Raw genomic sequence first — 26,147 nt, forward strand, 5'->3', positions numbered from 1 at the left:
TGTATCCATGCGTCGTTGCTAACGTGTGCTGACGTTGTGACGTAGGCTAGCACTGAGTTCAGTTTGTTGACACAAGGCACTTTTTACCACAAAAACTGAATTTCAGCCTAAACCGTGCAACGGAATGTAAATAACAATACAAGCAACTCGTGCGATTGTGCGATTAGCGTGTGGGGGGCCTCAAAAAACGAAGAAAAAAAAAATCCATAGCCCAGGGGCCTCAAGTGCTATTAAGACGCCCCTGGGTGTGAGGGCCATCAAGTTGAGACCGTCCAGAAACTCCATACTTTAGCATATGAGAGGTGGGGGCAGGTTTGACACCCAGCCTTACAGCAGGAAGGTGCACACATTAAACATACAAGAATCTTAAATAAGAAGTGTACAGGTCTAACTAATATTAAGTAGCTAAAAATGTAAAAGGGTTAGAATGAAATAAAATATAAAAAGGCTCTAACATAACGCTTTAACATTTATGAAATTAAATAAGACACCCTTTTCATCACTCTTTTTTCTCCTTTTTCAACCGTGAGAAAATATTGCAATGCATAACAATGACAGATATACTTTTAACACTGTCTCACCATTTTGGTTTCAAAGCAACACTTTTTGTCACCTTCATACTGCTGACATACTTTTGTCTGCTATGATATTGATAACCGTTATGCAATATACTCTTCATCACTATATTTGCTCATTTTTCTTCAAACTTTTTTCTGTTTCTCAGTCTTTCATTCTTTAATACTTTTAATACTTAAAAATGTATGAAAGTCAATAAGATACTCTTTTCGTCACAGTTTTTTCTCCATTTTCAACAGTAAGAAAATATCGCAATGCATAACAGTGACAGATATACTTTAAACACTTTCTCACCATTTTGTTTTTAAAGCACATACTTCTTCTAAAAATGTTGTAAAACCTTCTTCGCTATTCAAGCCATCAAAACAATCGTTTCAACTGCTTTCAGCAAACACACACATTTTCTTCAGGAAATGTACCTTTCTAGTTTTTTCTGTAAATGTTGTTTTCTAAGTTTGTGTTTTTGTTCACCAACATTGATCATGCTGTACTGCATTTTATGATTTCTATTGTAATGTTTTCTGCCTGGACCCCAGGAAGAATAGTCTCCACTACGGTGTAGACTAATGGGGATCCTTAATAAACATAAATCTTCTACAGATACAACAGCATCCAGGCCAGGGCAAGGGGAAAATCAAGTTCCAGGTGTTGCGCCTGTGGAAGGGGGACGTCCAGTGAGCCAACAGAGAACACCAGCGTCTCTCAAGAGGGGGAAAAGTGTAATAGAAATGAGCTGCAGGCTCATTTAATTAGAGGTTGCAGGTGTGGCTGATTATAGGGGAAAGGAGTGGTTAAAAAGGGGACTGGGCCGAGGCAGAGATGGGCTGGTCTGAGTTGAGCACTCTGGGAGACGGGTGGCTGAGCGTTCGCAGTCACAAGGACTGCCGGCGACGAAGACAGTGAGTGAGAGGGGTTAAAGTGTTCCTGTGACAGAAGGGGAGGAATATTGCCTCCTGTAGCAGTTAGGGTGGGGGAAGTAGGAAAGTGCTACGTTTGCCAATTGTTGATTGACCATAACCAATTAAGCCGAGAATCCGACAACGCCGTCCAGCGAATGTTCTCCCTTGGAAGCGGACGGCGTCACAAGTTCAGACCTAGGGTGAGGGTCTTGCCAAGCGGCGAACTAAGTATACCCTTAACTGTTTGTCCTGTGCAATTTTAACTACGTCATTTAAATTACCAGGCGGTGGGAGAAAACAGGGTGCGAGGAGTTGAGTGGGGTTTCCCTTACACGTGTGACGTAGCCTATACGTGCGTGTTTAAGTGAGTGCCAGAATTGCAGTGATGTTGGGGTGTCAACTGGGGTTTTGGACCAGCTGGTTACTTTAACTGTTATAACATGTTTCTGTGGCTGGTTGATACATGGTAAATGTGTTTTGGAATAGATACTCTGTGTTCCTAGTCAGTAAAATCATGTGCATTGTACTAGTTCACATTACATGACAGTGCTTAGATTTTAGCCTAAAACAGGCCATACTGACTCAAATCAACTGTATATCATCTAATCCACATACTACTGACAAGATTTAGCCATTAGATTCCGTTTTTGAGACTTTCAGTTTTTTATTGCTTTAAAGTGCTTTACAACGGAGCCCGTTGTAAGCATGACATCGAAAAAAAAATAAAAAAATCCACAAAATACTAATTTGTGGTCACTAAATACCAATTTGTGCCCACAAAATACAAAATTGTGGCCACGGAATAGTATTTCGTGCGTACATTATACCTATTTTGTGGCCACAACATACCAATTTGCGGCCATGAAATACTAATTTGTGGCCACAAAATAGTATATTGGGTGTAGCCTAACTATAATGCGGGCCGTTCTGCTATACCTGTGTGGGGCACAAAGGCTACCCAGAGCAAGCTAAGGGTGCAGTCATGGACCTGGTCATGGTTGAATGCCTCTCGGTAATAACAATTCCTTGCAATACCAGGCTTTTTAGAATGTCTTTGTAACTCATTCCCAGCCTAAAATACAATTCAATCAAATCATCTATACCCAAACAGGTATAACATACATTACCAGCATCACTGTATTGCTTTATCAATGGCCACTCTTAATATACAAGGGGGGAACCATCCTCAGGCCTCCAGGGAAATATGTTACCCTTGTGTTCTCAATGTAAAATATTTGAAAAAATATTTTCTACAAAAAGTTTTGAAATGTTGAAAATAAATTATTTCCAAAAATAGGTTTGCAACATTGATGAGTACAGTACATTTTTTTCAACCTTTTCTTTTTTTCAACCTTACAAAACTCTTTTCCCAGGCCTCCAAGGATATCTGTCCCCCCAGGGATATCTGTCCCCCCAGGGATATCTGTCCCCCCAGGGAAATCTGTCCCCCCAGGGAAATCTGTCCCCCCAGGGAAATCTGTCCCCCCAGCGAAATCTGTTCCCCCAGGGAAATCTGTTCCCCCTGTGTTCTCAGTGTAAAAGACTGATGTATAGATCAAACTTGCTATACATGATCACAATAGCATACATAACCAGCATCACTGTATTGCTTTATAAATGGCCACTGTAATATACAGGGGGGGGGGGGACCACTGTCCACAGCCCTCCAGGGAAATATGTTCCCCTTGTGTTCTCAGTGTAAAAGACTAATGTAAAATATTTGAAAAACAAATTCTACAAAACGTTTTGAAATGTTGAAAATAAATTATTTCCAAAAATAGGGTTGCATCATTTGAGTACAGTACATTTTGTCAACCTTTTTATTTATTACAACCTTACAAAACTCTTTTCCCAGGCCTCCAGGGAAATCTACTCCCCCTGTGCTCTCAGTGTAAAAGAGTAATGTAAAATATTTTCTACAAAACGTTTTGAAATGTTGAAAATAAATTATTTCCAAAAATAGGGTTGCATCATTTATGAGTACAGTACATTTTGTCAACCTTTTATAACCTTTTTATTTATTACAACCTTACAAAACTCTTTTCCCAGGCCTCCAAGGAAATATGTTCCCCCAGGGAACAGATTTTTCATTTTTTCAAGCTTTTATAACCTTGTCAGCTCTGAATAGCGTTTTCAATGCATTTGCATTGTTTTGTTTGAAACCCTTGGGTGAATGGTTTCCCATCAACTATGACTATTCTAACATGTTAATCTTGGTGGTTTATACACACGGGAAAAGGGTTTTGGCATTGAAATGGAGTGTTTACTCGTCAGTAATATCATGTTTACTTTAGTGCTCCACATTACATGAAAGTGCTTATATTTCAGCCTAAAACAGGTCAAACCGACTCAAATCAACTGTATTTCATCCCACCCACATACTACTGACACGTTTTTGGCTTCAGAATCAGTTTTGGAGACGTTCAGTTTTTTATTACTTTAAAGAGCTTTTTAGCTCCTGAATAGCGTTTTCAATGCATTTGCATTGTTTTGTTTGAATCTTTTGGGTGAATAGTTTCCCATGAACTATGACTATTCTACCATGTTAATCTTTGTGGTTTATACATGGGAAAAGGGTTTTGGCATTGTGTTTTTACTGAGACTCTACAGAGTTCAATTCAGGGAGAGTTCCAATATCCATGGTTTTTCTAACCAGTCTCTGGGAAATTTGAAAACAGTGTCTCTGCGTGTGGTATGTTCTTTGGGCTACTTCTAAACCTCATGCGACCGCCGCATTTATGCCTAGGCGAGACCTGTGCTGGGAAAGAGGGAAACACCATGGATGGGGAAAGTGTATGGGCAGAGCAAGCAAGCAGTAGTAGAACATAACCTACACAAACTTCCTTTAGTAAAGTGTATCCTCACTTTCATAAAGTTATTGTTGTAGTCAAAGCTTTTAAAGAATGGATCTCTGCATGATGGGCCTGCAAGCACAGGTGGCCTTACAAAACACGCTTCAAAGTTTTCACTTTCAGAAGGATGGAATTTTGACCCCATCAGGCCAAGATGTCTGAAAGTTGGTGCGCATGCCTTATTGCTCATGGGGAACAAAAAAGTCTCAAGAACCCATAATGTCGGAAGCGTGGATTTTTCTCTACAGTGACAATTTGTGAAGCTATATTTATTTAAAAAATTACTTAAAATCAGCCATTGCTCCAATTGTCTTGAAATGTTGTGTACATGTATGAAATACATGTCTGTATCATGTCAATTTTGGAAAGGTTTGCTATGCTGAAGAGGAACCCGCCATTGCTGCCTGCAGCTATATTTAGGATTCCTCCGTCAGGAGAACCCTATTGTTGGTGGCCAAGCAGTGAAGCCACCTTAAATGTTTCTACCTTTTCTTATTATTAGGGTTCCTCCGGTAGGAGAACCCTATTGTTATTGGTGGTATTATTATAATGCTTGTTCCATGGGAGTCAATGGCAGCCCCTAGACCAGTAGCGTAAAAAGTTTAGAAATTTGGCATGTTGAAACTGCAGAGCACACCATACCAAACATGGGTCACTTTAGACAGAAGGTGGCGCTACAGGCCACGCCCCAATTTGACCATGGACCATAGTGGAAAAACTGTTAATAGGAAGGTCAAAGAGAGTGGCGTATGGCAGACTAAGACTGTCCATCCCAGATGCCGTAGCAGACTACAACCAGAACATGGGTGGAGTGGATTTATCCAAGGCATTGATAGAATACTACAGCGTTCATCATAAGACAATGAAGTGGTATAAAACTTTCTTTTAGTACACATGTGAGCACAGCTTCTCCTGCCTGAAGCTGATCAAGACACATCTCAGAACTACCATCTGAAGATAGGTTGAGCGATCTTGGGGTTTTGAGCATAGAATGTAGAAAAGCAAATACCCTGGATTTTATGGATACCTTAAAAAACACCTGCTATAATCTAGGGAAGGTCTAACAGTACAAGTGATTTTGTAAGTGTACAAATAAAATGTTCTTTTGTTGTTGTAACTCTGTAAAATAAAATCTTTAAGTTACTTATATATTGACTGAACGTTTATGAAGATGCAGTTTCATTGATTTACATTTTTCCTGGAAATACAAAGTGATTTATTTACCTTACCTTGGATGTGAGTAGATTCCACTCAGGTCATACATAGTGGTAGCCAGTAGCCGCATATGTAGGATATGCACATATGAGACGAGTTAAAATGAAAAATGTATATTTTATAATGTAAGTAGATTTCTCAAATGCAAAACTATATTCTGGGGTGGGAGAGACCCGTCAGATTTGATTCCTCACATTTTACCCATTTTCTGTATATCTGAAGTATGCTAGGTATTTTGGCCACCCCAGTAGAAAGGTTTTGGCTATGCCCCTGGTTGAAACAATACAAATTCTGTTATACCCGTCTTTTGCTTGGAATGTAGTTACATTTGGAATAATATATGTTGACAACATGTATATTTCTTCTTGAATATTGTATGATTATCCAAATTTTTTATCCATAAATGCAGATACCTTAAAACACCACCTCAACTACATATTTTCAAATACGAACTGTCCATATATGTAGTCACTGAATGTAATGTATATTTCCCAAGCCAGAAACCTGTATTCTTGGTTGTATAATTTTGATTTTATATAATAAACCCCTATAAATGTTTTTATTATATTAAAATAAAATAAGTACTTGGCCTTGATGACGTCAAACGAGTTTTAAGAGAAAGCCCCCCCCGAAAAAACGGGATTTACACAGCCACATTTCGTTTTTCCAGATGCATTCCATGGAGGAATTTGACCAACTAATAAATAATATATACCATGAAATATTTGTATTAAAAGGGAAGTATATAAATGACAAAAGAATGAAAAACATGTAGCACTTAATGGTGTTAAATGTGCCTTTCCAACTTTGATGGGTGAAAGTGACATTCAATGACATATTTCACAATGACTGCAACCATGAAACTATTTTCAGCAATCCCATACTGAGGTCACTTTTCAGAGACAAGCCAGTAAAAAGATAATCAAACTAATAATTAAATGGGACCCATATATGACGTTTGTAATTTGCTATGTTAGAAGGTCATGGTCAAGGTAGATGATCCATGGACAAAAAGACAAACCTATTCCACATGATTTGCCATATTTCTTTATTTCAACAGATTGAGTCTGAGCGTTGCAGTATACCATTGACAGCGCATAAATAAAATAGATGAGTACAAAACAAAAACCTGCTTAGAAAATACTTACCTAGTTCCTTCCTGGTTAGAGTGATAGAATTTAGGGTACAGTCAATTTCTTTGATTTTGAAACCCTGACCATTTCCAAGGAAAACATACTGAAGTTACTCTTCTGTCTGCCCAGCCCACAGTTCCCTTCCAAGCATGGTGTGTGTCACTCAGCAGAGGCCAAGAAAAATCTATGGGAGCATTTTTCTTCATTTCTCTTTACATTGACACGTGACAAAAAACAAACAACTAAAAGTGGGCATTTGGCAAATAAAAGAAAGAAAAGAACCAATCTCTATCCCAAGATAACTGAAACATCTATATTTCCCTTCACCATGTTCTCTCTCTCTCAATAGCTTTAAAGATAACGTACAAAACCCAGCAGTTGCAAACTAACGAAAAAAAAAAAGAAAAGTTTTACATGTGCATCATGTTAAAGCTCATTAAACTTTTTGTCAGAGTTACATCTTCACATAGTCCCTTTTACACACTTCATCCAAATATAAGTAGACCACAACTTGATGGAGCCTTGGGAGGTGATCAGGGACTTTCTCCACAATGAGCCCCCAACAAGTCCCATACACACACGCACACAAAAGACAGCAGAAAATCACAAATAGGACTGTACGTTTCTGACATACAAGGGAGGATGAGGGGGGAATGGTTGGGGGTATTTATCTTTCTCTCCACCCTCTCTGGATGCAGTGGCGGTTGGTGGGGCTATAGTCTCAGGTGAAAAGCTGGGGTGAGCGTGTGGCATGGAAGGAGGAGGGGGTGGGCTGAATCAGGCTCTCATTCTGGCTCGTGGACACACATGCAGTTAAATGATGATGATGAGGGGAGGAGACAAGGAAGAAAGGCGAGTTATACCTACAGGTTCCACAACAGTCCCATTGACAGGGCAGGGTATTAGGGGTCATGGTTCGGCATAAGGGGTAAGGAGTGAAGGTCAAAATGAATAGGGTTGGGGAAGGATGGGTCAGGGTTTTAAAGCGTGCAGCTGCTTCAGGCACTCTCGCTACTCTCGATGGGCTGCAGGTTCACCAGGTGTTCAGGCTTGGCACCAGCAGCATGGTGCTCCCACATCTGCAGGTAGAGCTTCTCCAGGTCCATGGTGTACTGCTTGGTGTTGAACAGGGGGCTGCAGATACGCTGCTTCCACACACGAGCTCGGATCATCTTCAGACTATGGGAAAGGAGAGGGGTTTAATCAAGAACCAGACAGCTTTCGTAAATCTAAATGCTAGGCCAGGACAGATGAGCTAGTGGGACTAAGAATAGGAGCAGATAAATATAAAAGATGAGATTGGGGTGAAAATGAGAGGCAGAGGGAGGAAGAAACAATATAGTTCTTACTATTCCATATCAGAGCCTAGTTTGACGGCCACATCCTCATACTCTTGACGGGTGAGGGCAATGAGCTCAGGACAACCTAGACAGGTGAGCTGGGAAGCAGCCACGCGTGATGCTAGAGTCTCTCCTGTACGGAAAGAGTTGTCATTTAAAGACCGACCTGTCTCACACACACAGGTTATGATTCTACACTGGACCGACAGTTGTCAGAGATATCCACTACTCTCTGCCACACAGTCACACCTATACACATTTTTACCAGGCTTGAAAACATCTCCCTCTCAAAATGTTTCTTTTTTTCACCTGGCATAGTGACCATGGGTGTGCCAGCCCAGAGTACATCCATGCCCGTGGTGTGGCCGTTGCAGAGTGGGGTGTCCAGACACACGTCGGCAAGCTGGCCCCTCCTCACATGTTCCTCCTTGGGTGCAACAGGGGAGAAGATGATGCGGGAGGCAGGCAGGCCCATGTTTTGGGCATACTGCTGAATGTTGGGCTCCCCCACAGCAGGGAAACGCAGCAGCCAGAGCACACTGTTGGGCACACGCTTCAGGATCTGATCGGGACAGAGAAGAAGGGATGTTATGAGAAATAAGTTTTCATAAAATAAAATATTACTGTGTTTATTACCTGAAAAAGGTGCAGTGGTCTCAATATTTTCCAGAGCTGTATGTCATTTTATCCATATAATCATGTCTATCAGTGAATTTAACTCTTCCTCTTCTCTTTCTGATCACTGAGCTATAAAGGTCGCAAAGATGAGTGGACTGATTGGTTGATCTTACATTGGCCCACATCTGCAATGTAGGAGGGTCTATCTTGTAGAGCTGATTGAAGTTGCAGTATACGATTGAATCCTCTGGCAGGCCATACTGGGAGCGGGTTGTCACCACAATGGTGCGTGGCACCTCCTCTCCGGTGGCAGCTTTGTTGTTGATCTAAGAAAGACCACAAATGGTCGATGAGAGGAGGACAAAATGGAGTCTGAATAAGTTCCTCCCACGGTACAGAGGGTGTTACAAGAGAGGAGGATGAGAGGCAGGTGTATGTAAACAGATACATGAATCATGTATTTAGGGTTCCTCCATCAGGACCCTAACCCTAACCCATTGCTAGTATTCTTATTTTTCTTTTGCATAAAACTGCCCCCAAAACATAAAAAATGCCTTAGCACAATTTTTTAATTTTCTTTTTTAATTTGGCACATCGAAACTACATGAAGTAGTTGAAGTCACTCAATATAATAAACAACATGTTTGGGGTCACTGAATACTCAATTTGTTGCTTGTTTAACTAAGCTTGCAGTCGAGTTGGGGGTGTGTGATGCCGTTTTTGATTTGCATCACTGTGCAGCCGGTTTTCCATCCACGAGTCTTCAGACAGTGACGTTGTTACTGACATGTAATGATAGCTAGGAAACTGAACTGGCCTTGGTCAATCTGTCATTAATTTTCACAAATGGGTTAACATACCATTAGGTAAATTGTTACAAACTATCAAAGTCATAAAATATTATTTGTTTCACCCATGTGTGAATATATGCACCAAAAAAATGTATTAGTTATGTTTATTAGCCTTACGAAAAATATTTGCATTTCGCCATTAAAATTCTTGTTTCCAGCTAAGTCATCTCTCTAATAATGCCAGGAATCTGTCTGTATCTTTTTATGGGATTTTAGGGCAGCGAGTTTCCCACAATTATCTTGAGAACCAAGAAAAGAAAAGTTCAACGTGCAGTGCAATGTTTGACATTGTTTGGGTAAGCATTTCGACATTTCCCCAAAACAATTTGCTGCCAGTTTCACGATGGATCTTTTTCAACCATATTGATATACGCTTTACTAAGCGATTGGATTAAGGTGGACTAGAGGTAACTTCAGCGAATTTTGTTTAATTAATGAACTCATGCAATTAACAAAGGCCTTCGCATTTAAATGAAACTAAGCGCTTAATGCACCACAGTTCGTAGTAAGGAAAATAGGGACATTTTGTTTAGTTATTTATAAGCAAATTCGCTTTTACAACCGTTAGGGGCAGGTTAGCAGTGCTGACTGGTGGCATAACATTGAATCAGCTTCTTACAAAAAGTTCCTTTATGGAGGAAATAAGGGATGCACCGAATCCTGATTTTTGGGGTTCGGACGAATACCGAATCCACTGGTTAAGATTCGTCCGAATCCGAATCCTACTCCCATCCTCAGTCCATTAACACAGTAAACACATTAATGAAGTAAACAACGTCCACAGCAGTGTATTTGATTTAAATTGTATTTATAAAAAAAAATTGGCAACATTATGCCAGGAAGACAAGTCGGAAAAACAATTTTGACAATTTTACCATATGCGTATGTTTACCCTATCTCAAGATCCAATCAATATCCAAAATATTAGCCTTTTAGATTTCTTGATTTTCTTTCGGATGTTTCATACGCAAATGTTTTAACAGCGGGATTTTGTGTATTGTTTAGGGTCCTTGCCACCACGAGTAGGGATGGGGATCGTAAATTGTTATCGATATCGATACAATTTTCGAGAATGCTTAACGATCCGAGTCTTTATCGATACCACTATCGATACTTTTCTGGGGTGAGATTGAGCTAACCACCATCTAAATGAATGAATTTGGCAAATGTTAAACATATAGCAGCATCCACACAACCCACGCCACACTTTATGTAAACAAGATTACTGAACAACATTTATAACAATAACAAGTAAAACAGATATAAAATACAACAAGGGGAACTTTTTTGCTCTCAGGAAGAGGCTGGCACATATTGGCACAATGGATCCTGGCTTTGGCTAAATCTACAACTGTCCACTACAGATGTACTGTATTTTGTTCTCTCTCATTGTTTAACAAGCTGCTTAAGCAGCCCACAGAGCCATGCTCCCGGTGACTATGTTTTGAATGATCAGCAGCGGGGCGGGGGAGACTAGTTTTTACTCACATACTGACTGTGCTCGTAAATAATTTTTCCGGTTCGCGCACGCATCAAATTTTAGGGGCATATGCGAGTGAAATAGTTGCACTGTAGAGCCCTGGCTCTTATTATTGAGGCTTATTATTGTCAACAATGGATACTTGCTACAAAGCTGGGGTGCGCTGACTGCGCTCACCATGCCTTTGGTGGAGGAAGACAGCAGGAGGACAGCTGGAGTTGGCACCGTTGCTTCTCGAAGACAGTCGAATGTACTGCACTTTACCTTTAGCTGATGCACAACGTCGCTTCGTCCTTATCTTTGGCTTTATTCAAATGTAGCCGAGCCTTTGACCGCTTAGTACGTTCAGCCATCGTAGCTAGCTACAAAATTAGAAATGAAGCGAACCCGCAGTTGTCATTGTAAATTCTTCTTTTAGTTTAAAGGCGGTTGGCAGGCCATTCAATTGAATGTAGTTATTTTATTAGACAATCGATGTGTATGTTTGTGCACCAGTGATTTGATTTAAATGACATGACTTATCTCTCGAGACATAAGTTACATTATATTACCTAGTCTCGATAGCGTAGATCAATAAGCTCGGACCTTATTGATCTTCGGGTTTTGAGAAATTTGGAACCGTGTCCTTACAGAACCGGGTATCGATCCCCATCCCTACCCACGAGACAAATCGGCATTGCAAATTGAACATGTAGCTAGACTTGAATCGCCTTCTTTTGACTGAAAGTACTGCCAAACAACACTTTTTCTGCTCACAAGTTCCATTTTCACTTTCTCTCAGCCTACTGCATTGAACAGTCCACCTACGTAAACACCTTCCCGTATTACAGCCGTGTCATTATGTCGACCAGCGTAGCGTGCGTAGTGCAAGAGTACATTTACATTTAGTCATTTAGCAGATGCTCTTATCCAGAGCGACTTACAGTAAGTACAGGGACATTCCCCTGAGGCAAGTAGGGTGAAGTGCCTTGCCCAAGGACACAACATCAGTTTGCATGACCGGGAATCGAACTGGCAACCTTCGAATTACTAGCCCGATTCCCTCACCGCTCAGCCACCTGACTCCCGCCACCTGAGTAGGGTTTGGTTTCGGCCGAGACCAAACCCCCTCAAAAAGGCCAATATTTGCCCGAATCCAAATCCTGGATTCGGTGCATCCCTAGTTGAAATGCTGGCTAGCTAACAGAACGACAATATAAAGTGCATACTTTCACTTTAAATCAGTGAATTTTATTACATAAACCAGTCTAAACACAAATGCCCATGTAGTGAAGTAAATGCAGTTGATTGAATTACTTGTTATAATTTTGCACATAATTATAGGCTATATAAAAACTATATATATTTTGCTAGACATATTAATCTTAAGGCTACAGAACGTTCTCTTCACTGGCACTTCTAGTGTGAAAAGATACAGAAATATTAGTTGTTAAATGTAAGTAAACCAATGAAAACTCGTCTTTCTCCAAATTTTGGATGATTTGATATTAGGTTAAATAAACTGCTGCAGTGGCCAAGCATGCCTGAATATTATATAAGTGGGTGTGCTCAAGTCTTCGGAGAGAGCACAACCATTGTTCTCTCTCATATATCTTTATTATTGTTTCTTTTCCCACCCCTAAGGATCACTCAATATTTGGACTACATAGACAACTACGGTGTCAAAAGATTCGTCTTGGTAGCGATTGCTTTGCTTGTATTTTTATTTACGTTCCGTTGCATGGTTTAAGTTGAAATTAAGTTTTTGTGGCGAAAAGTGAAGCTAACGGTGGCTAACTTGCTAGACAGTCACTGACGTCACGAAAACACACGTGACTACCTGTAGCAGAACATTAGTTTAGCAGTAGGAATGCTCCAATCTGATATATTCCCATTATCGGTTTTGATCGGCGTTCTCAAAACGGCCGCTCAAACATGGCCGATCAGATGACATAACATCTGGAGAACTACTATCAGAGATGTTTCAATAAAACATTAGATAGGCATTTCAGGCCGCCAATGGTAAGAAATGATTCTTTAACATTTAGATGCGTGAGTTATAAATATTTCCGACGCTTCCACCAGAGTTGTTTTCCAAAACGGAAGCTAGCTAGCTTTAGTTAGCTTCCGTTACCTAGCAACCTAGCATAATAATCGTAGCAATGCTACTACCTGCTAGTGTTACTTGTTAGCCTGTAATTGTACATTTTGAAGCCATACAATAGCGTTTGTCATAGTTTTTGCCTATCGGAAAATAGTCGGTAGGAATTTTCAGAATCGCACATGTGCGACATTACTCTTTGAGACCCGCATTCGAACGAAAAAAGCGAGCGACTTTTCAGCACAGCAGGACATATTTTAGATGAGAAGAGGAACAGGTTGACTCCTAAAAATGCTGATATGCTTATATTTATCAATGCAAATCTTCCAGTGATGCTGCTTAATCAGAAGTAAGGCTTGAATACTTTAGTATGCCCCCTCTCTGAGTGAGTGCGTGCGTGAAGTGAGTGAAGTGAGAGAGTGAGTAAAGGATGTGAGAGTGAGTGAGACACTATACAGATAGATATACATGTTTTGTTTTTTGTTTAATTGCTGACTTCCTGTGCACCTTTTATCTTTATTCTGTCTGTTATCTCCTCCTAAAGGCAGACAAATTGACTTGAAACATAGCCGATATTTGGCTATAGCCTGTTTATGTTGCAGTTAAGTTTCTATTATTTTTCCACAGGAAAGCTACTGTATAAGCTCCAAGTTCTCTTGAGAGCCTCTAGAGAGTGGAATGTTGCACATGTGATTCTATTGTTGTGATTTTTATTTAAAGACTTATATTTTTATTATTATTTTAATATTTATTATTATTTACACATTTTATAGTAAGCGAGAGAGCTTCTACACTGGAATGTTGCACGTTCCCTGCAATAGAACGGATGGTTGTCAATTCATGATACTCTCTCGTCTCGAAATTTAAATACAATACCAATGTTGTTAAGAATAATTAATTTCATAAATAATGCTACACAATAAATAGAATGCTTCAAATCAACACTGTGATCGGTATTATCGGATTGGCAGATACTGATTTCAGTGATCGGTATTCGGCACCAAAAAACCTGATCGGAGCATCTCTATTTAGCAGCTTGTTAACGTCTGGGAGATAGCTAGGCTAACTGTAGCTTTACTGCAAGGCAGCTGCAGAAACGCCACAAGCAAAAAGGCCAGGGTGATAACTATTTACTAGTGCTGTCAGTTAAACGCGCTATTAACGGCGTTAATGCAAACCCATTTTAACAGCGTAAATGTTTTTATCCTGAGATTAACTTTCTTTTTGGCCTAGAAAACGTTTTCGTTTTTTTCCCATGCTGTTGCAACGACTACTGATTTCGGAAAAACTACAACACCACACCGGATCTAGCTAGACCGGAAACAAAACAACAGGCACGCCGCACACACTTGTTTGGGCTTGCGAGCCGGCTAAAGAGTAGTAGGCTAATGTTAAGTTTTGAGTGGATAGCGAGCGCGAGACGCCGAAATGGATTCCAATAAGATTTTTAATGGAAAAGTTACTTTTAAAAAGTTCCCAAATGGTTCCAGTGACAAGACCAAATTCATCTGTGTATTTTGTCATTGTGAACTGAGCTATCATCCCAGCACGTCCAGTCTGAAATACCACTTGATGGCCAAGCACACAGCTGATGCGAATTCTCCGCCCCCTCGTCAAAGCCAGGCAATGTTGCAATGTTGTTTTCATTTTTAATTTTTTTAACATTTGGACTAACTAAGCAATCCATCCACTTTTCCATGTTGATAAGAGCATTACAATTTGAAAAAAAATAATGGGACAAAAAGAAATCAAGGGACATTTAGAATAGATAAAAATGGCGATTAATCGCAAGTTAACTATGACATTAATGCGATTAAATATTTTAATCGTTTGACAGCACTACTATTTACTCATTTTACTTTGTGATATGAAACACAATTGTGAAGTGTAATGTACAATATGAGCTGATATTAAGGAAGTACATCTACTTTTGGAAACAGTAGTCTACTATTTCAAGTTCACTGAAGCATTAGCATCATGACATTAACCTCTGTTGCCCGGGCAACACATACTACAGCGGTCTATGAATCATCTGTTTTCAATCGTTAAAATAAACATTCCTCACAAATAAATTTTCGTTGTAGGATTTATTATGACATTAGATTACAAGTAAACGATGTGTTGGTGAAATCATCATTAGGCCTACCTGTGGTTTCAAACCAGTGTAGCTCACTGCAGCGCTGTACGCGAGACACACTATAAAGAAAAACAACTCCACAGCTGTTTAGGAAGCCAAACGGCGACAGTACATGTTCGGCACTCCCCTTACTTATATAAAGTCTTTCAATAGGTGCAACTATCTGACTACTAACCTGAACTTCATTGCAACAGCCTAAACTTTGTCAATCTGTTCATGGAGAGAAAAAAAATCAGCGTAAACCGTACAACGGAACGTTGAATCGAATTCAGGCAACGCAATCGCTACCAAGACGAACACCCAGTCACAATTTACCGGGGTCAGCTTCTCCACGCAGGGCTCTAAACTGAGACCAAATGGTCGCATTTTGCATTATTACTGACAATGATCGCTACCAGTGAGCCTTTTTTGAATGAGCGATTTCCCCCTAAATAAATGTCAAGCTTATTTAAGTTCTTTGGGGCATATTTTCAGTTAGCAGATGGTACTGTTTGAATTGCGATTCCATCTGAGATAGGCCTACTGTCAGTGACAACGTCGTTGGTAGAATAAGCTTCAAATGTGGTTCTTTATTAATGAATGCAATATGAGTAAGCTAAATGCCTGAAAATATCATGAGAAGGGAAAAACTTAAAAGGACATTTAAGTAATTTTTACACCGGACTGCCCAATTTATTAGTTTTGATTCAACTATGAGGCTGCTAGAGAAAACAACCGTTTCATTCTACACTTCACTCTTAGTATTTTGAGTTGTAAATGAGCAGCAACAAATGTATGCTTTTAAATTTATGTAATCTTTATAAATAATAAGTATGCATTTTTATATTAAATATACAGAAATATCAGTTGAAAAGTTGAAAATTAAAGCTAATAAACGGACCCATCTGCAACTGACGCAAGCATGCACACCCTACAATTTCCCCATAAATTGTACCCTCTCGTTATTATTGTTGTGGTGGTTGGGATTATGTGTAAAGTTGCATGAGGTTATAGTAAACCACACAGCACTTATTAAAAGGGAAATGAAAGGGGTGATAGTTTTTTTGGGCTATTTCACACTGTTCCTTAAGGTCTCCGAATAGGGTATCTAACATTGGTTGGGTTGAAAATGGCCCGGGTGCTGTGCTATGCCTCCTGATACTTCCAGTGAATTTGTCCCGGGAAAAAACAACTAGGTTTTCTCCTTTTATGGTATGCTCATGAATATATAGATGAGCTGTGCGCTGATTGGTTGGTTTACAACGAGTGAAGCTGCGGAGCAAAGACGCAACACGGCCAACAGCACTCACTGAAACAAGACGGTGGAGACGTAATAAAATATATTAACTGTCTGAGTAAATCTATTTTGTAAATCTATTTTGTCTACACAACACTGTTTTCAACAGATTGACTAGATATCATTTGAAATGATTATCTATGATCTATCTAATGATTACGCAAATTCTGCTTTACATTGTCCCAGGTTTTCAAAACTATCCTCAGTGAAATGGTTCAAGCAAATGTGTAATTGAGGGTAGAACTGCACAGAGATCTTCTCAGACAAATATCACAGCCCGTCGAGTGTTTGGTTCTTTAGGAAGACTCTGAAAAGTGTCAGCATTCCCTGTACAGCCTGGAACACTGCATTTACCACCGTAGTCCATTTTGAAAATGCTAGAAAAACGTTCTTCTTTGTAATTCTGTGGAAGTACACAGAGCCGCGCGCAGCAAATTTTGGGGCGTGACAAAGGTACAGACCAGAGCCAAAAAAGGTGGAGCTGTCAGGCCAAATAGTGTCCTAGGGCCAAATAGTGACCTACCTGACGTCACAATGCTCTAAGATTTGAAGTTTTCACTCGTTCGACATTCCCGACACAGCAACGCGCGCAGGTATAATACTATACGTGTTGCCTTCCCGGTCTGTTAAAATTCATGCTAAATAAGAAATTTTTTCGACGAAAAAAACTAGCTAGCTAGCACTAGCTATCGAAGGAGTGAAAACTTTAAATCTTAGAGTAGAATAAACTGGTTTAAATAAGCCTAAATACAAAACTTCCTACCTAGTAACCAGTATAGCAACCATGACAGTTTCCTGCTAGCACGCGTAGATATCTCAGGAATTTAAGGTCGGCAATAGCGACGGACGCGTCCTTGCATCGGAACGGCATTGTGACGTCAGGTAGGACACTATTTGGCCCTAGGACACTATTTGGCCTGACAGAGCCACCAAACTGACGTCAGTTCGGTAGCTTTTTCAAAAACTACCGTTTTACAGCTAAATTTTTTAATTGTGAGATTTGCATAGGAAAAAGGTGTCAATGGATTTTGGGGTTCACTGTATGTCCATTTTACCCACTGAACTGTCATTATTCTAGCCTGGCTCTGCCCTCCTACGTACTTCCGCTCAATTGAGCGGAAGTACGTAGGACCATGAGGTACGTAAGTCAGATTTTTCAGGTTGATTTTCTACCGGCGAATCAGCGAACAGAGGGAGTGGCTGAGAACGATGACGTTGATGTTGTGCGCTAGTTTGTGTTGTAGTTCCGTAATGGCGGTGGAGAAAGATGCGAGCGAAGCCATTCGGTCCGTTGTGGCAACACTGCCGAATATCTATAAACTAAAGCCGGAGCAAGAACAAGTTTTGTTGAGTTTTGTTGGTGGCCATGATGTTGAGGCCCTCCTCCACCCAGGGTTCGGGAACAGTTTGATTTTCCAGCTACGGCAGCTAGCTCTGTTACAGTAGTGGTGAAGGAATTGGCGAACGCTAGCGATTGGTTATGGCAGATCAGAGTGGCTCTGGGCAGATCCAATAGTTTTAAACTTGAACAGAGTACCCGCCTACAAGGAAGTCAACGCTTGTCAATTGAGCGAGGCCAGACTCTCTGTACAAATGCAATGTACAGAGAGCAAATGCAATGAGAGTCTGGTTAGGACCAGGCTATCGTTATTCAACTGTGACAAGGTAAATTCGGTTCTGCAATCAATGACCCCTTTAATATATAAAAATGAATTCAAATTAAATGTCTTCAAAAGCTATTTCTTATTGCCAGCAGCAAGACATGCTACGATTATCTCACATGTACAGTTAGGTCCATAAGTATTTGGACATTGACACCATTTTCATCATTTTGGCTCTGTATACCACCACAATGGATTTGAAATGAAACAATCAAGATGTGCTTTAAGTGCAGACTTTCAGCTTTAATTTCAGGGTATTTACATCCAAATCAGGTGAACGGTGTAGGAATTACAATACATTTTATATGTGGCCCCCCCCTTTTTAAGGGACCAAAAGTAATTGGACAATTGGCTGCTCAGCTGTTCCATGGCCAGGTGTATGTTATTCTCTCATAAAGGGAGTTCGTTATTTCATTGACAAGGAGCAGATAAACGGTCTATAGTTCATTTCAAGTATGGTATTTGTGTTTGGAATCTGTTGCTGTCAACTCTCAATATGAAGTCCAAAGAGCTGTCACCATCAGTGAAGCAAGCCATCGTTAGGCTGAAAAATCAAAACAAACCTATCAGAGAGATAGCAAAAACATTAGGTGTGGCCAAATCAACTGTTTGGTACATTCTTAAAAAGAAAGAACGCACTGGTGAGCTCAGCAACACCAAAAGACCCGGAAGACCACGGAAAACAACTGTGGTGGATGACAGAAGAATTCTTTCCCTGGTGAAGAAAAACCCCTTCACAACAGTTGGCCAGATCAAGAACACTCTCCAGGAGGTAGGCGTATCTGTGTCAAAGTCAACAATTAAGAGAAGACTTCACCAGAGTAAATACAGAGGGTTCACCACAAGATGTAAACCATTGGTGAGTCTCAAAAACAGGAAGACCAGATTAGAGTTTGCCAAAAAACATCTAAAAGAGCCTGTACAGTTCTGGAACAACATCCTATGGACAGATGAGACCAAGATCAACTTGTACCAGAATGATGGGAAGAGAAGAGTATGGAGAAAGGAAGGAACTGCTCATGATCCAAAGCATACCACCTCATCAGTGAAGCATGGTGGAGGTAGTGTTATGGCGTGGGCATGTATGGCTGCCAATGGAACTGGTTCCCTTGTATCTATCGATGATGTGACTGCTGAAAAAAGCAGTAGGATGAATTCTGAAGTGTTTCGGGCAATATTATCTGCTCAGATTCAGCCAAATGCTTCAGAACTCATAGGACGGCGCTTCACAGTGCAGATGGACAATGACCCGAAGCATACTGCGAAGGCAACCAAAGAGATTTTTAAGGCAAAGAAGTGTAATGTTCTGCAATGGCCAAGTCAATCACCTGACCTAAATCCAATTGAGCATGGATTTCACTTGCTAAAGACAAAACTGAAGGGAAAATGCCCCAAGAACAAGCAGGAACTGAAGACAGTTGCAGTAGAGACCTGGCAGAGCATCACCAGGGACGAAACCCAGCGTCTGGTGATGTCTATGGGTTCCAGACTTCAGGCTGTCATTGACTGCAAAGGATTTGCAACCAAGTATTAAAAGTGACAATTAGATTTATGATAATGTTAGTTTGTCCAATTAGTTTTGGTCCCTTAAAAAGGGGGGGGCCACATATCAAATGTGTTGTAATTCCTACACCGTTCACCTGATTTGGATGTAAATACCCTGAAATTAAAGCTGAAAGTCTGCACTTAAAGCACATCTTGATTGTTTCATTTCAAATCCATTGTGGTGGTATACAGAGCCAAAATGATGAAAATTGTGTCAATGTCCAAATACTTATGGACCTAACTGTATATTATGACTATTTTACCCACCCCTACTCCTCACAGTTTGTCATGTAGACATGAAAGATGTCAAAATGTGTCTCTCTTCAGTATTGTTGTGTAAGGTGTGTGTTTGAATACAAGCGTGACAGCCTGTGCAATAAAGTGTGTGTGTTCTACCTGTGTGGTGGCCAGTCCATTGCTGACAGTAAAGCTGTTGATGGTGACCTGAATCTGTCCCTGGTTGATCATATTGATGATGGCCTCTGCTGCAGTGTTCATGGGGATGACAGGCATGGAGAGGGCCCCGTTGTTGTCTGAGGTCTCCTGGATGTCACACTTCATCTTGGGGGAAGGAAAACAGCAGAGATGGGGAGAAATCCAAAATAAAGAGAGAGTTGGAAAAAGATGGGAAGACAAAAACACAACAATAATTTTAAAAAAGTAAGACAAAAGATGAATGCTTTCAATTCGCCTCACACAAGGGACATGCCAGGATGTTTGATTACAAATTCACAAGACCAACAGTGGGCTCTAGGTGTCTGGAGTTTAGAACTTCTTTACCTCATGACACAGAGGCCTCGATCCTTGGTTCTCACCTTAACAACCTTGACATCGGGCAGGCTGTCCAGGAAGGCCTTCAGGTCAATGCCGTTCAGCACAACTCTGTTGTCGAAGATGTGGCCATTTGACTTGAAGTCAATCACTGCTTTTTTCTGACCACAAATCACATGTATGACCACAGAGGGGAGGAGAACATGATGATAAGTCTTGGAAGGTCAGCAGCGCTCTAATAAATATATAGTTTATGCCCATAGAGACCAAGGTTTAAATACCACCCAAGGATTACCCTGCCTACCTTGAGGTGGGGAAACATGTTAGCATGGTCTCCTATGAAGAAGGTGTTGGGCATATAGGCCAGTTTCTCAGAGTATTGCTCTGCAACCTCAATGGGGGACGTCTCTTTGTCTGAGATTATGTAGTCCATGAAAGGAGCTCCACTGGTGCCAGGGTAACCCAGCCACATGCACTGAGGAAGAAGAAAGGGAGGAGGTAGGAGGAGGACAGCAAGGAGAGAGGAAAACAGAACAAATCATTCTTGTATTGTAATCATTGCAAATACATTATTATTACAAATAATAACAAATTAAAAATAAAATTTTAAACTAGAGGGTCCAATTTCTGGGGACATTTTAGGGTGTGCTTGCGTCGGTCGCACAGGGGTCCGTTTTTTAATGACATTTTTACAACTGATATTTCTGTATATTTTATATAAAAATGCATACTTATTATTTATAAAGATTACATAGATTTAAAAGCATATTTTTTTTGCTGCTCATTTACAACTCAAAATACGAGTGAAGTGTAGAATGAAATAGATGTCTTCTCATTTCCCCTGCAAGCGGCAGCCTCATAGTTGAATCAAAACGAATACATTTGGCAGACCGCTGTAAAAATTGACTTAATCTCTATGACTTAAACGTCCTTTTAAGTTTTTCCCTTCTCGTGATATTTTCAGGCATTTAGCCTACTCATATTGCATTCATTCATTAATAAAGAACCCCCTTTGAAGATTATTCTACGACGTTACTGGCAGTAGAAGATGGAATCGCGATTCAAACAGTACCATCTGCTAACTGAAAATATGCCCCCAAAAATGTTAATAAGCTTGACATTTATTTAGTGGAAAATCGCTCATTCATAAAAAGCTCACTGGTAGCGATCATTGTCAGTAACAACGCAAAATGCGATATAGCCCTGTGTGGAGAAGCTGCCCCGGTAAATTGTACTACTACTGTACAGTACTAGACTACTGCTGTGTTCGTCCTGGTAGCGATTGCGTTGGTTGAATTGGATTTAACGTTCCGTTGTACGGTTTAGGCTGAAGTTATTTTCATGAACAGATTGACAAAGTTTAGGCTGTGGCAATGAAGTTCAGGTTAGTAGTCAGATAGTTTCACCTATTGAAAGACTTTTGATTTAAGTAAGGGGAGTGCCGAACATGTTCTGTTGCCGTTTGACTTCCTAAACAGCTGTGTAGATGTTTTTGTAGTGTGTCTCGCGTAGGCTACAGCGTTGCAGTGAGCAACACAGATTTGAAACCAAAGGTAATGATAATTTCACCAACAAATCGTTTACTTGTAATTAAGGATGCGTATTGATACGATTTTAATGATTCCGACTCCTTATCAATTCCTGCTTGTCGATTCCTTATCGATTCTCTTATCGATGTTCCCCTCTACAGTCATAGGTCTGTGCGTCCTGCACCCCCTCCCACACACACTCGTTCTACACGAATTTCTCAAACTGGCTTTGACAGGCTCTGAAATGAGCTAATACCTACCGCCTCTAGGCCTCTTCAGGCCTCTGTTTTCAAAACAAAATCTAGTCGGAGATAGAAACTTTCAGTTTCCTTGTGTTCAAGCTTCTATTACTCAACACCAGTAGGACTTACAGGGGTCCTGACAACAGGGGAAATAACTTCAGTGTCACCTTTCAAAAGAGACCATTTACATGCATGTACCCCACATGGTTCAACAACAGCTTTCAATGTACTTTGGGTATGTTGTTTAGGCGTATTCAGGCACATTTAACAGGACTATTAAAAGGTTAAACAATTAAAATGCTAAGTTTAATAATGGATTAAAAATCGATATGCTCAGTTTAATAATGCGACACGCGAACGTTTGCTGATAACACACGCCGCCCCGATAACGTGAAATGATCAATACTAATGGGAGACGAATGCCGGAGCTAAAATGTATGCTTCAAACGACGGGACAGAAGATAACTAGATCAACTACACACAATAAAGGCAAATTGCTTCACACAGTAACAAGTGGTTGTGATCACTTTTGAGCAGTTTAGCTCTACCTTAGCTAGTTAGAGATGAAGCGCGAACGTTAGCTGCGCTGCTGCATGCATCGAACACATGACGTTCCATGCTGTGTGTTCAAATGCTTCTTCATATTTGTAGTATTTCCTCCATTCGACGAAATAGACTTTTTACACGCGTTACAAGTGGCTTTGTTGTCATTTTGTCGTGTGAAAGACAACCAAACTTTAGAACGCTTCTTCCTAGTTGCCATGTTTGCTGCAGTCTGTCTAAGCGCAAACTTTTATAGTTTATTCAGACAGACGTTCGCGTGTCCCATTATTAAACTGAGCATATCGATTTTTAATCCATTATTAAACTTAGCATTCTAAATGTTTAACGGCACAAAGAATCGTTAACAGAATCGTTAAGGAATTTTGCTAACAATTCCAAGGAATCGATTCACTGGGAACCGGTTCTAAACAAGAACCGGTTCTCGATACCCATCCCTACTTGTAATGTAATTTCATAATAAATCCTACAACGAAAATGTATTTGTGAGGAATGTTTATTTTAACGATTGACAGATGCATCATAGACCACTGTAGTATGTGTTGCCCGGGCAACAGAAGCTAATGTCATGATGCTAATGCTTCAGTGAAATAGTAGACTACCGTTTCCGAAAGTAGATGTGGGCCTACTTCCTTAATAATATCAGCTAATATTGTACATTACATTTCACAATTGTGGTCACATCACAAAGTAAAATGAGTAAATAGTTATCACCCTGGCCTCTTTGCTTGTGGCGTTTCTGCAGCTGCCTTGCAGTAAAGCTATAGTTAGCCTAGCTATCCCCCAAGTTAACAGATGCGAAACGAATGTTCTGCTACAGGTAGTCACGCGTGTTTTCGTGACGTTACTGACTTTAGTAACGTCAGTGACTGTGGCTAGCAAGTTAACCACCGTTAGATTCACCTTTCGCCACAAAAACTTAATTTGAACTTAAAACCATCCAACGTAACGTAAATAAAAATACAACCAACGCAATCGCTACCAAGACGAACATTTTGACACCGCCGTTGTGTATGTAGTCCAAATATTGAGGGATCCTTAGGGGCGCAAAAATAAACAATAATAATAAATATATATGTGAGAGAACAAAGGTTGTGCCCTTGCCGAAAGCAAAGCACACCCAATTAGTGATCAAATCATCAACTTTCACTTTACTGGTTTCCTACTTAAACTAGGAATCTGTATGCATGTGTGCAGCAGTCCTACCTGGATGGGAGCAGGGCGCAGTGCAAAGAGCTCGTTGCGGGCACCTTTCGTGTAGCCATTCATGTTGACCAGGATGTGGAGTCCATCCTGTTGGATACGATCGGCAGCCTTACCATTACAGGGTATCTACGCAACGAGAGGTGAAGTGGAGGAAGAGAAGAAAGAGAGGGAATGGAGAGAGGCAATTTAACACATGCAAAACTTATTTTAGAGACACATGCACTCAAATTGTCTGACAGTGTTTGACCCAGGTTTGGTCTGCAGCACAAGTCATTTAAATCCACCAATATGATGATCAACTATAGTGATTGACCTGGGACAGGTCAGTAAAGTGATGAGCTTCGGCCAACACTTTGACACGGAAGTTGGTGCTGTCATCTGGGCTCAGGGCATAGCAGAACACCTAGGAGAAGCAGACATATGCATAAAAACCATCAGCAAATACCTTCAACTTGCAAAACCGTAATCCTGTTTCCAGGGAACATACTTTTGTGTGGTTCACAGGGGTTCACCTTCACCTGTCCTTTGTTAGTCATCTTTGGTTCAGTGGTAGGGACAGACGATGATAAAAAGTGCAAACATTTCAGTCCATGTTGGACTTTTCTCAGTGCAAGACGAGGCATGCATGAGTCACCCTATATATACACACACACACACGTTACTCTACATGTAACGTGCATCTAATCAATGATCTAGGGTTTAGGGCTCAAACTGTATTTCCAGTAGGTGCAAAACAGGTAACAACAATCTCCTGTTGTGTTTACATTAGGCATGGGCCGGTTACCGGTTTCAAGGTATGTCACGGTTTCAATACTTCTCAAATTTTCCGTTATACCGTTGCTGCGGTATGAGTTGTTTTTTTGAATGTCTCGTCAGGATTGGAAAGTGCACGAATCCCTCAGGTTTTACGCAGCGGAGAAGGTAACCCTTCGGTTGCAATAAGTTAAGAGAGCTGGCGTGTTTAGCACTGGTGAAATAAACTTTGAACAGTACTATTGTATAGGCATGCTACTGACTGAGGCAGATAACACGGCTAAATAACTAGCTAGCATCAGCTAGTTTCACGTTAGCCTACGTTACACCAGAGCCATAGAAAAAAGAAAATCTGGGGAAGAGCAGATTAGCCTACTAGAGGTCTCTCAAATCTCACGCATTTGCTGTGAGACTCACATTTCAACCATTTCTCATGCTGAGAAACGCAGATTACTATGGAGTTGATAGTTGTCTCAAGTTATAAAGAGTTAAAAGCCAGACAATAAGAAACATAGTATGGTAATCTCACGCCAAACTTTTGATAAAACTTGAGCCCTGCTATTACATTTCTGCAATTTAGCACACATTAGGGCCTAAATTTAGCTGGTTTCACGTATATACTTTAAAAAAAGTCTTTCACCGTTGATGTGTATAAATTCAATTAAAACAATAATGATGTTTCTTATATACTAGTGTAACAATTGGACCAATACGCTGTTCCTATTGGTCCAGAAGACGTTCTCAAAAGTTAATAAATCCGTTTATATACCTCCTGAAAGTTCGCAGAGGTAAATAAACGTTTTTACGGACCTAGCAACAAACGGTTGTCTTGGAGATGTAGCCATTGACCTTAACAACGAGGCATCTGCTCGGCAACAAAGTAGTCTAAATTGCCCAAAAAAAAAAAAAAAAAAAAAAAATATGGTTTTTGCACAGGTCCGCAAACGCCCCGCAATCGCTTCCCGTTTTAAAGAAGTATCTAAAGCAGACAGAAGACGAATTGATGTTGTTGATATGTTGCCTTGGAGATGTAGTGACGTCACCAGTGCAAGTGCAGCTGATTGCTCTGACAACATGGCGTCTGCTCCAGATTCGACCTGTTTGATTTGTGATCTTCGCACGTATTGTTGTAGTATATAAGAAACCAAATGTTTACTCCTCGACAGGTCAGCAAATGCTTTGTCGCCTCGATTTGTTAAAACATTTTTGTCAAACAAATCTCGGTTTACAAAGGCGTTGGCAGACCTGTCGAGGAGTAAACATTTGCTGTTTAGAACTACATTTACATTTAGTCATTTAGCAGATGCTCTTATCCAGAGCGACTTACAGTAAGTACAGGGACATTCCCCCCCGAGGCAAGTAGGGTGAAGTGCCTTGCCCAAGGACACAACTTCATTTTGCACCGCCGGGAATCGAACAGAC

The 26,147-nt window shown here is 40.4% G+C and overlaps 1 protein-coding gene across 9 annotated transcripts in view; it reads right to left on the reverse strand.

Moving 5' to 3' along the window:
• Positions 1 to 6,573: 6,573 nt before the first annotated feature.
• ogt.1 (O-linked N-acetylglucosamine (GlcNAc) transferase, tandem duplicate 1) overlaps positions 6,574 to 26,147 on the reverse strand; it is a 58,239-nt gene continuing 38,665 nt past the window's right edge. For 6 of the 9 annotated variants that reach the window (XM_067248375.1, XM_067248373.1, XM_067248372.1 and 3 more), the window contains 9 exons: positions 24,286 to 24,375; positions 23,973 to 24,098; positions 20,739 to 20,909; positions 20,479 to 20,595; positions 20,060 to 20,224; positions 8,807 to 8,959; positions 8,325 to 8,577; positions 8,025 to 8,181; positions 6,574 to 7,854 (listed from right to left, as the gene is read on the reverse strand). In XM_067248375.1, the coding sequence (XP_067104476.1) occupies positions 7,674 to 7,854; positions 8,025 to 8,181; positions 8,325 to 8,577; positions 8,807 to 8,959; positions 20,060 to 20,224; positions 20,479 to 20,595; positions 20,739 to 20,909; positions 23,973 to 24,098; positions 24,286 to 24,375 (1,413 nt within the window). In that variant the 3' untranslated portion in view covers positions 6,574 to 7,673. The remainder of the gene's footprint in view (positions 7,855 to 8,024; positions 8,182 to 8,324; positions 8,578 to 8,806; positions 8,960 to 20,059; positions 20,225 to 20,478; positions 20,596 to 20,738; positions 20,910 to 23,972; positions 24,099 to 24,285; positions 24,376 to 26,147) is intronic. The other 3 variants (XM_067248377.1, XM_067248376.1, XM_067248374.1) reach the window with 1 other exon arrangement.

The sequence above is a fragment of the Osmerus mordax genome, chromosome 12 (assembly GCF_038355195.1).
Source record: "Osmerus mordax isolate fOsmMor3 chromosome 12, fOsmMor3.pri, whole genome shotgun sequence".
NCBI lineage: Eukaryota > Metazoa > Chordata > Actinopteri > Osmeriformes > Osmeridae > Osmerus > Osmerus mordax.